An 11,718-nucleotide genomic window follows, 5' to 3' on the forward strand; every position below is an offset into this window, starting at 1 on the left:
AAGAGACAGGATGACGGCTTAGCTGCAGAAATGATTAAAGTTATTTGATGAAGGTCGATGGGGGAAAAACAGTCTAAATACATATCAGGTTTTACAGCTGTTTCAAAACTTGCTGTATCAGAATGCAGATCAATGTCTGTTGAGGGCAAGAGGTGATGGATTTTGTCTCTAATAGTTATAATCTTATCATTAAAGAAGCTCATGAAGTCATTGCTACTTAGACCTAAAGGAATAGATGGTTCAGTAGAGCTGTGATTCTCTGTTAGCCTGGCTACAGTGCTGAAGAGAAACCTGTGGTTGTTCTTATTCTCCTCAATTAAAGAAGAGTAATAGGCTGCTCTGGCATTACGGAGAGCCTTCCTGTATGTTTTGAGATTATCTTGCCAGGCTAGATGAAATTCTAAGGGCAAATAAGAAAAAATACTATAGGAGGATATTAGATGATAATAGAAATGACATTAAAGAAAAATATGGAAAATATTAAACAATATTATAAGAGATGGATCTAAACACAATAGTCTGCCTAAGTATTTCATTGATAAAGATATTGAAAATTATAACATGACAGATGTGGCTAATACTTTTAATGAATTCTTTGTAAGTATTGGACCTGAGCTTGCAAGAAAAATCCCTGATTCAGGGACATTCGATGAACAGCTATTGGAGAGAAATCCTTGTTCATTGTTTCTACAAGCAGTGGATAAAAATGAAATCTTGAATATTGTCAAAAAAATGTAAGAACAAACAGAACAAAAGATTGGACATGTTTTTAGAAAAACACAAATTCTTGCTGAGAATCAGTATGGGTTTAGGTCAGATAGATCAGCATCATTGGCAATAATAGAGGCAATAGAAGAAATCACAAATGCAATAGACTGTAAGCAATATGCTATTTGAGTATTTATTGATTTAAACCATGTAATATTAATCAAAAACTGGAAAGATATGGCATCAGAGGAATAGTGCTAGACTGGGTAAAAAGTTGTTGAAGTGGGAGACAGCAGTTTGTGAAATTTGTGTCTCTTCTTGTTTGGACATTGCTTGTGGTGTCCCACAGGGGTCGGTGTTGGGGCCCAAGTTTTTTATTTTGTATATTAATGATATATGCAAAATCACTAAAGTGTTGCATTTGTGTTGTTTGCTGATGACACAAATATTTTCTGTTCTGGGGAAAACTTACAAAAAAAATAAGAAATAGGTTATCATTAAATCTGAGCAAAACAAAATTAATGGTATTTGGTAATTGTCCATTGAATACAGAGGTATTAATAAAATTAGAGGGAGTTAAAATAGAAAGCGTTTGGGGGTAACCATAGATGACAGAATCAATTGGAAATCACATATCAGACATGTATAGACCAAAGTCTCAAGAAGCATTGCAATAATAAACAAAGCAAAAAAGGTTTTGGATCAGAAATCACTCCACACTCTTTACTGTTCCCTGGTCTCACCATACTTTCAATACTGTGCTGAGGTTTGGGGCAACAACTATAAAACATCACTACAGGCACTAACCACCATTCAAAAAAGAGCAATACGAATCATTCACAACGTTGGCTACCAGGAACACACTAACCCTTTATTTATACAGTCCAAGTTACTAAAATTTACAGACATTGTGGAGTATCAAACTGCTCAAATAATATTTAAAGCTAAAAATACCAATAAATATACAGAAATTATTCATTATGCATCAGGGGAGTTATAATTTAAGGGGGAAAATAAACTTTAATCTAACTTTAATTCGGACAAAGAGGAGGGGTTTTTGTGTTTCAGTTAGTGGGGTGAGACTATGGAACAGGATGACCATGGAGTTGAAGCAATGTCCAAACATGAAACAGTTTAAAATGAGGCACAAAGACACTATTTTCAAGAGGGATCAGGGAGGGTGTTGGGTAGCACTAAGGGTTATGAGGTTATTGTCTTCTTTGTTTTGTTTTTGTTTCATTTTGTGTTTAAAAAAAAAATAATAATTTTATTGTTTCTCTTTGTGCATGTGTGTATGTGTGTGTGTGTATGTGTGTATTGTATTAAGTGTATGCAGGTTTTATTTTGTTTTGTTTTTTGTAATACAAAGTCAGGGATATATTGTATTTATCTATAAGTATCAGGAATATTTAAACAAGCTGCAAGGAAGCTTGGTATTGTGACTCATTATTTAAAGAGAAGGGGTGGGAGTCTATAAGTTATTCTTCTTCTAACTCCTTTTCGAATATGTATTGCTATGTTTAAATGTTTTGCCTCATTTTTTATTTTTGTTTGTATATTCGAAATAAGCACTTCAATCAATCAACACAACACAACAGAAAACAATGCAACACAACGCAACAGAAAACAACGCAACACACCACAAAACAACACAAAACAACCAACATGACACAACACAACAGAAAACAATGCAACACAAAACAAAACAATGCAAGACGAAATAACACAAAACAACACAACAGAAAACAATGCAACACAACACAACAGAAAACAACCAACATAACACAACAGAAAACAACCAACATAACACAACACAACACAAAACCAAACAAAACAATGCAAGACAAAACAACACAAAACAACAAGACCACAGGAAACATCATCGCACAGCCAGCACAGCAGTGTGTTTTCTACACAGCAGCACACATATCATGTAAACAGCAAACAGAGTGAACAAGATGGCTGACAGACAGCCTTTTTGGAAACATGACTCCTCGTGCAGCTTTCTGGAAGAAGCCCACGTCCTCTGGGGGCGGGACACCGAGTCAATAAGACACCTCAGCCGACAGGTGGCGGTAATGCACCAATAACACAGTTATTTAACCACCCAGCCACGAACAAGAAGGAAGCAGAGCGATGGGAATTTCGGCTCTTTTTGGAGAGCCGGTTCTTTTGGCTCTGCATACTATAAGGAGCCGGCTCTTTCGGCTCCCAAACGGCTCCTCACATTTTATTAATTGGTTTTATTAATTAATTATTATTATTATTTTGTTATTATTGCTGTTATTATTATTTTATATTTTCACTGTTTTCACACTGTTACTATATTGTAATTTATTTTTGACATGTACAAGCACTTTTCGTCCGTGCATCGTGTAAAACTGTGCTCTATAAAATAAAACGTACTAACTATTTAATTAATTTATCACCCAAAATAATGCAATAATGTAACGTCCTCCGCGACCGCTGTGTGTGTGTGTGTGTCTGTCACTCCCTGCCTTGGATGCTGCTATACATCTTTTCGCCAATTACGTGCAGCTTTCACACAAAAAAGTGGAGATAGATCCCAATAGTTTTTTTTTCCTCCACTTTTTTAATTGAAAGCCGAACGTGATTGGTCAAGATGTGTGAGAACAGGCATGGCACAGAAGTGAGAAAAAAACCGGCTCCCTGAATCGTTCACTTCAAAGAGCCGGCTCTTAGAACCGGATCGTTCGCGACCGACACATCACTAGAGGGGAGGAGGATAGAAAGTAGTGAAGAAAGAAAGAAAGAGAGAGGACGGGACACCACGGACGGATAACCCGTCTGTTCTTCTCCTTCTGTCGGGTCTGGACTCCACCTGCCCGGCCTCTCCTCAGCTCAGGTTAGCCTTTTAGCTCACAGTTTGTTCGGTGAAGTTACAGCCCGAGTTGTGGAGCTGTGGCCTCGGCTCCACACTTCACCGAGCCGCCGCTGGTTTGTTGTTTAACACCGACAGCGCCTGACACCTACTGTTGTATCTGTGAAACTTTGATTTTGTTTCACCGTTTTTGTTTTAGACCAGGTCCAGGTCCAAAAACCACTGTGCCTATAGACCTCTAAAATCTGGACTGGATTCATCTACAGACCTTGAAGATTCATAAAAACACAGTCTCTGATTTGTGAAACCTTTTATTCTATTTGTGACACATTTCACTGTTTTTTTTAGCATGTAGGCCACAGACTGAGTTTTATGAATCTTCAAGGTCTGTACATTAATCTAGTCCAGATTTGAGAGGTCTAGGCACAGTGGTTCTGGATCTGTGGCCTACATGCTGAAAAAACAGTGAAATGTGTCTTTGTTGCATATTCACAAATAGAATAAAAGGTTTCACAAATCAGAGACTGTGTATTTATGAATCTTCAGGGTCTGTAGATCAATCTAGTCCAGATTTGAGAGGTCTAGGCACAGTGTTTTGTTTTTTTTGACCTGGACCTGGTCTAATGAGGTCTTGGTATAAAACAAAAAACGGTTAAATAAAATAAAAGTTTCACAGATACAACAGTAGGTCTCAGGCAAAGCTGATGTCTAACCGAAAATGCTTGAAATGTTTTCACATTAGGAAATGTCACAAAAAAAACAAAGTTCTGAAAGTTTGAGTCAGACGTTTTTTTTTGTCTGGTAACCTTTCCTATGTTAAAATGTAAAGTTAGGGGGCTGAGCTGAGGCCTGAAGGGAGCATGTAGTGAGTGTGTAATGCATCCTCCCTCATGTTTATTTATTATTCAAAGTCATGGAGGCTGCAGTTTGTGCTGATCTTCAGATGTGTTTCTGTTCATAGCACTCAGTGCTGGCTGTTTATACTGAGATGCAGTGTTTTATAATAAAGTTATAATATAGAATTGTCACATCATGGATGTAACAGACTCGGTTTCTCACGTCTTTGTCTGTCACTTGCGTCTGCGTCTGCAGGATGGACTGGTCGAGCAGGCTGGCGGTGTGGCAGCAGCTGGCTGAGAGCTGTGGTCTCAGCACGATCGAGCAGGGCCTCCAGCAGATCTGGGGTCTGCTGCTGCTCTGCCTGATCTGCAGACTCTGCTTCAGACTCGGTGAGTTTCACTGACCGCTCCACGGGAAGCTTCGTCCTACCTGTGGAGCGACGTGCACTGACATGCAGAGATACTGCTCCTTGATTTCCACGTGTTATGTCACGTAAAGTCGCAATAAAAAGGAGCTTCACACACACTCATGACATCTGGTCTGAAGCAAGACAAACCATGTCAACCATGGTGAAACGTTTCAGTCCGATTGAAGCCTTGTCTGATAAACCATTAGTCTTGTGTTTTCATGCTTGTGTTTCTCAGGAGTTGCGTCCACTGTGAAGCATGTAGTGTCAGTGTTGGCAGGGATGTACGGCCTCTTCCTGTTCTTCGACTTTCACATGCTGTGGGTGCTGTTTCTCGGTGCCCTCTGTTACCTTGTCCTGCTCCTCTGCCGACACTCCAGCAGCAGAGGCCTCTTCCTCTCGTTCGTTATCCTCATCTACCTCCTCACTGGGTGAGAACAAAACAAAAAACGAAACAGATTATCACAGCTTTTAAAGGAGGCAAAATGGATGAGGCAGTATACTACTTGTACTTCTTTCATGTGGAATTTCTGGTGGTCTTATTTTGTTTTTCTACCTCCTTCATTTCAGAGAGTTGCATTTAGTTGACATGGTGACCTGGCATAAAATAAGAGGTAAATATTCCATCATTTGCTCTGACAATAATAGTTATAAAAAAGCTCTGTTTATTTAAAAGTTGTTTTCTACTTCTATCTATCTATCTATCTATGATGCAATATAAACAGCTGGTGTATGCTGCACGATCCTCGTACATGTCCAGTGTTTTTTAAAGTCAGTGATCTGTGTCAAACATTTTTAATCTTAACTAATGTTTGGAAGTCGGGCTGCCACAAACGATTATTTTGATAGTCCACTAATCACCGATTATTTTTTCGATTAGTCGACTAATCAGATCATACGTAAATTGCCTCGCGAGCCGTGAGCCACCTTCGCCTTTCCATGCCGACTCAGAGCCGCCGCGGAGGAAATGCGCCTGGCGGAGGCCAGCCAGCGCCGGGGAGAGGTCCCACGAGGGGATCCTCCTGCACCGTGTGGCCATCCCTGACCCGCCGAGTTGAATCCCCCGGGCAGACTACGCGGAAGTTGCGGAAATATCGCTACTACTAAATTAGTTGTCGACGATTTTGTTCGTCGACATAATCGTGACTAATCGTGGCAGCCCTATTTGGAAGTGATAGAACTGCACCCCATCCGTCCTGCCCCCTCAAACTGTGTCTCTGTGGGTGTCTCACTGTGTATTGTGTCTCAGGTTCTCAGATGGTGGTGGCCATGAAGGCAATCTCTCTGGCCTTTGACATGGACAGAGGAACAGTGGGTGCCCTCCCCTCCCCGGCTGAGTTCTTGGGTTATGTTCTCTTTGTGGGCACTGTTGTCTTCGGGCCTTGGATCAGCTTCTCCAGTTATAAGAATGCCACTGAAGGCACAAAGCTGGTGGGTGATGGACGTTTCCTGCCTTCTCTGTGGCACATCGTGTTACAGTGTGCTGATAATGAGCTGGTTTGTCCTTCAGAGCTGGTTGTGGCTGTATAGTTCATCCATCACTCTCGTGAAGAGTCAGATCTGTCTGCTGGTCTCCACGTGCATCGCCCCGTACATCTTCACTTTGTTCATCCCCATCCATGGAACCGCAGTCACAGAGAAGTAAGGCACATTTTTAGTTCTTTACTTAGAACAGCTTTTACAAGCCGCTGGTTTGAGGATGCACTGTCTGCTTTTCTTTTCCTGTTTCTAGGACACATGTAAGACAGGTGAGACAGCTGCATCGTGTTTGAAATCATCACATGCAGGGACGAGGTTGATTATTGGATCATCTCTCAAAAAATGTTGTTTTTACCATCATTACTGATTCATAATGGTTGGGTTTAACTACACTGTTCTTCATTAACAATAGCAACCCATGGGGTGGTCGGTAGTGTAGTGGGTTAGGCGCCGCCCCGTGTGTGGAGGCTATAGTCCTCGCTGCAGTTGGCCCGGTTCGAATCCCGCATCGGACGGCTAATTTACTGCGTGTCACTCCCCCTCTTCCTGCCCCCTGCTTCCTGTCTATCTTCAGCTGTACTATCAATAAAGGCATCTTAAAAAAAACAAAACAATAGCAACCCACTCTCTGATACTTTGACAGAACATTGTGAACATACCGTATTTTTCGGGCTATAAAGCGCATTTAAAATCCTTTAATTTTCTCAAAAATCAACAGTGCGACTTATGTTATAATTCTGGTTGTGTTTACCAACCTCGAACCGATTTTATGTGGTACACATTACCGTAGGCTACCGTAGTTGTTATGGAATTTTCTATCCTTAGGCTACACATGGTCACATGTGGGCCCTGAGGTCCTCAGCAGTATTATTTGTTTGCCTTTGAGTAGGTGCCACCATATCTCAACACTGTGGTGGCCGGGATCGAAGAGACCTATTGCTGCCTTCCTAGTCATAATAGATAGCTTGTTGTTGACGTTCCAATCTGTGTAAACAGACATCTGTGTCTCTAGACAATAACACCTCCAAGGGTAAAGACATTCTCTTTGACTAATTCTGGGCGTGTAGTATTTGGGGTGTGATCTTTGGGTTTAAAGTTTAGCCACCATCACGAGTTCGTCAGAATGTGAGACCGACTCAGGCACTTCTGATGTACTATGAGAGTGTCTCTAATTCTCCTTGATCAAGCGTCAATAAATAATACAGCATAAGACATCAGAGGCTCCTAAACACTTTCTTCCCTCCTGACCTCACCATTGTCCTTTGACTTCAGCAATTTCTAGTAGTCAGGAGCCTCGCGAAGTAATACGGATGGCTTTTTCCACAAATCTCCGTCCCTATTGATCTACGACATGCGCGCCCATCTCACCGATACTGTCAAAACCCAAGTGAAGCAAACTAATTTGGTGCATGCCATCATTCCGTGTGGATTAACCAAAGAACTCCAACCACTAGATATTGGTGTCACCAGGATGTTCAAAGTTAAAGTGCGAGCTGCATGGGAGCGTTGGATAGCAGAAGGCGAACACACATTTACAAAGACGGGGGAGGGCGAGTTACGCCACTATCTGCCAATGGATCAATGCCTGAATTCTGGTGCATCCATGACCAGGAATATAGCTACACTACATAGCATTGCATTCATCAGCCCTGATATTTATAAACTCAAGGAATTACTGGACAGTTTTTCCAAAAATGAAGATTAAAAATAAAGTCTGATTTAAATGATTTTCAAAACCAAACGATAACACGTGTCTTTGTCTTGTATGTGCTGTTTTGCACAGGTGGCTGCTTGCTTATGAGACCGCAGTGTCCTTCCACTTCAGTAACTTCTTTGTGGGTTACCTCAGTGAAGGCACCACCAAGATGGCTGGAGCAGGCTTCACAGAAGAAAAAGACAACATCAGATGGTGAGTTAAGCAGTGATGGAGCTGCTGTGATATGGGCTGTTCTTCACAGTATGAGGACAGTGGCCATGTCCTGTGGTTATAACACAGGTGTAATGATAATCTATCACAAGCAGCTGGTCCTCAGCATGTTCAGTGAGTATAATAATTGTAAAAAATAAAGCTGATTCCTTTGCGGATTTCGTCTATTGCGGGTTATTTTTAGAACGTATCCCCCGCGGTAAACGAGGGACCACTGTATATTTAGTTTTTTCCATGATGCTCTCCTGACCGCACGTCACTGCTTTAGTGGCTTCTGGACCAGCACTGTTTTGCTGTGGTAAGAGAGGTATCAAGTCTAACTTTTTAATACTTGTATTTTATTGAAGCTTCTGGATCTCTGGCACAGTTCATGCGGAGAAGGTGAGAGGAGGTATCCAGGATGACTTGTTGCTTTCACACTGCTCTGTCCCATTTTGTCCCTGCAGTTGTTCTTAGCTCATCTCACTTTCCTCTTTAGCTCCTGTTGGACAGCCCAGAGTTCCTAACTGAAACTGAACTGAATCCACCTTCCTCCTGTTGAATTTTATATTGTGTTTTTCTACACTATCATTATCACTTGTCACACATTTATACACACTGCAATGCAAGGTGCCTACTGTTCCACACAGTCCTAACAGTCTGTGTTTCATTGTGCAGGGATATGAGTGTGGTGAAGCCTCTCGCCGTGGAGATGCCTCGCTCCATGGTCCTGGTGGTGACATCCTGGAACATCCCCATGTCTCGATGGCTAAAAACCTGTAAGTCCCAGTCTGCGCTCTGTTAATCACACCAGCACTACTGAACACTACCCCACAGTTTTTTTTGGTCATGGAGTTGGATAGCTCATCTGTTCTGTCTGATGTATTTCATGTCTGTTCAGCAGTATCATCTCTGTGTCGGGTATTCAGAGCTGCAACTATAAATTGAACAATTTTCTCGATCTACTATCAGTGAATAGTTTGAAATATTAGCTGCTTCCATCTTCTCTTAATGTGCTGATGAACTGTTTGTCTTTGTCATGAAGCTTTTAGACAGACCACAAGCACATTAAGACACAGTGGCCTTTAAATGGTCACTATTCAAGATTTTTATCTTCTGAATTTTTTTTTTTTTGTTGCATGGACTAAATCTGCAGCTAACTAAACAATAGTTACCTGCAGATCTACTGTATTGATACAGTTTGGTTGGTACATTGAGTAAACATTAAAACACACTGACTATTAGTATTTACAACTTCGACTGAAAGTTCCCTTAAATGTGTTTCTGAGTGTGTTCATCATGCTGTGTTCATGTTCCTCAGATGTCTTCAAAAACGCCATGAAGCTGGGGACCTTTCCAGCCATCCTGATGACATACACAGCCAGTGCCTTACTGCATGTTAGTAAGATGAGGCACACACACACACACACACACTCAGACCCCTTCATATTGTTAGTGACCATTTTAATATACAGTATACCACAATCATGTTAGAGACACACACCCTTTTGTTGGAAGTCCTTCTATATTCATTACTCTATATATTGAAATGTATTTAGGGAAGTAGTCTTCTGAGTACCTATGTAAAGTCATGTCTAACATCACTTTCAGTATGGTCTGTATCAGTCATGTCAGTCAGGTTCTAACCAGAACAAACTGTGCTCTTTGTTTTCTTCAGGGTCTCAGTTTTCACCTGGGAGCTGTCCTGCTCTCTTTGGGCTTCATTACATATGTTGAACATGGTATGAATAACTTTTCTGCTCGTACGTAACTGTGATGGTGTTAAAAAAAAAAAGGTTGTTCATTTTCGTTCTCCCTCCTCAGTACTGAGGAAGAAGCTCGCCTCCATCTTCAGTGCCTGTATCCTGTCCAGGCCTTGCTCCTCTGACTGCAGCCATCAGCACAAGAAGGTACACCTTCAGTGGCAACCTATGTGAAAATGTGTTTAATAATGATGATTTGTCAGGGGCATGAAAGAGAGCCCGTCATATTCAGGGTCAGGAGGGGAACACTTTCTAACTTTTCTATCTCTGCTGAGGTGCCTGAAGTTACAGGGACGCAGAGACAGTCCGCGTCCCTGTTACCTTTTCCAGATTTTTGCTTCCTGGTTCACTTCTGTCATAAATGTGTTTTGATGTAATTGTAAGCACACCCAGCAACAATGTCACAGGGTACAGGAGTACACGGTGAGGAGTGAAACCACTGGATGTCTGGAAAGATTTTCAGGGGGGCGTTAAGTTACCTATAAGGTTTAAAAAGACACTGAAGATGTTCCTGTGGCTCTTTCTCACTTTGTTCTGTTTCCTGTAGGAGTATTGGGTGATGTTACTGAACCTAGTTTTCAGCCTGCTGGCCATCTTTCACCTCACCTACCTCGGCTCTATGTTTGATGCTGGAGCTGATGAACAGGAAATCGAAGAGGTAAGAGTAAATGTCCAGAGGGAGGACATTGCTACAGGAAGTGTTGAGTTTAATTTGACAGAATTTGAACAGCGACCCAGGGGAGCAGAGACTTCATGATCACATGAGATTGAGAGTCTTGTTGTTGTTTTTGTCTGCAGGGTTACGCAGCGATCCACACCATCCACAGGTGGTCTGAACTGAACTGGGCGAGCCACTGGGTTGTGTTCGCATGCTGGGTCTTCTATCGTTTAATCCAGTGATGTCATTGGAGCAGACAGGAAGTTGTTGTTGTTATCTGATGGGAGCAAAGGACTACGGGACAGGTGGAGGACTGTTTTTCACAGAGGGACAGGAGATGGTTTGGATGTAAAGATGAAGACCTGTTTCAAAGACAGACCTGTGAAAATCTGATGGGAACAAAGAGAGGACACACACTCCAAAATGAACCACCATTCATTTACCTTTGTCTGTAGACAGCTGTTTGGACAGGCGGGGTTAAATGTATGTAGTCAGAACCATTTCAGGTGTGTGTGGGTGTACGTATGTGTGTGTACGTGTGTGTACATGGTTTTTATTTTTTACTGCTGCTCTTGTATTTCTGTATTTTTATGATTAAACCTTTGTTTATAAGTAAACAACTCCTGGTTTGTGATGAACTGCTCTCACACTGTGACAGATGACAAATGAATCACCTCCCTCAATCAAGTACATAGCATGGGCTGGTGTTACCACTGCACTTATGCATTTACAGCTTAAAGCCGGTTTGCAATAGCCATCTCCAAACAGGCCTTTATACAAATCTACATAACTTAATGGTCAAATCTACAGAGAAGAACAGAGTGATACAGTGATACATTACTTTGATTTAGCTGACATGTTGATGAAATGCAAAACTGCAAAAGACAACCAAATACAGCAAGTATGACTATGAACTGTCTCAAGTATGTGAAATCAGAAGATGTGAATCAGAATCACTTTAATTCGGCAGGTACTGTATGTGAACACACACGAGGAATTTGACTCCGGTCGCACTTTGCTCTCTTAGTACAAACATATAGACATAGGTACAATTTAAAAAAACAAAACAGACGACTTGACAGGTAGATATAAACATAGACAAGAACAAAAACTGTG

General features: G+C 41.4%; 1 protein-coding gene across 1 annotated transcript; it reads left to right on the forward strand.

Annotated features, from left to right (window-relative positions):
* The first annotated feature begins 3,426 nt into the window (after positions 1 to 3,426).
* On the forward strand, positions 3,427 to 11,222 carry LOC104932803 (protein-serine O-palmitoleoyltransferase porcupine-like). The gene is made up of 13 exons (XM_019259940.2): positions 3,427 to 3,574; positions 4,643 to 4,779; positions 5,035 to 5,227; positions 5,367 to 5,410; positions 6,046 to 6,227; positions 6,307 to 6,437; positions 8,059 to 8,184; positions 8,860 to 8,960; positions 9,503 to 9,579; positions 9,860 to 9,923; positions 10,006 to 10,091; positions 10,492 to 10,602; positions 10,743 to 11,222. Exons 2-13 carry the CDS (start codon positions 4,644 to 4,646, stop codon positions 10,842 to 10,844), a joined length of 1,353 nt encoding a protein of 450 aa, XP_019115485.1. The 5' UTR covers positions 3,427 to 3,574; position 4,643; the 3' UTR covers positions 10,845 to 11,222.
* The last annotated feature ends 496 nt before the right edge of the window (positions 11,223 to 11,718 follow it).

This window comes from Larimichthys crocea, chromosome XV, assembly GCF_000972845.2.
Source record: "Larimichthys crocea isolate SSNF chromosome XV, L_crocea_2.0, whole genome shotgun sequence".
Taxonomy (NCBI): domain Eukaryota; kingdom Metazoa; phylum Chordata; class Actinopteri; family Sciaenidae; genus Larimichthys; species Larimichthys crocea.

Coding starts and splice junctions, on each gene's coding strand:
- LOC104932803 (XM_019259940.2), top strand. CDS start 4,644: ATGGACTGGTCGAGCAGGCTGGCGGTGTGGCAGCAGCTGGCTGAGAGC. Junction 6,228..6,306: donor CCACTGAAGGCACAAAGCTG/GTGGGTGATGGA, acceptor TTTGTCCTTCAG/AGCTGGTTGTGGCTGTATAG. Junction 6,438..8,058: donor GGAACCGCAGTCACAGAGAA/GTAAGGCACATT, acceptor TGTTTTGCACAG/GTGGCTGCTTGCTTATGAGA.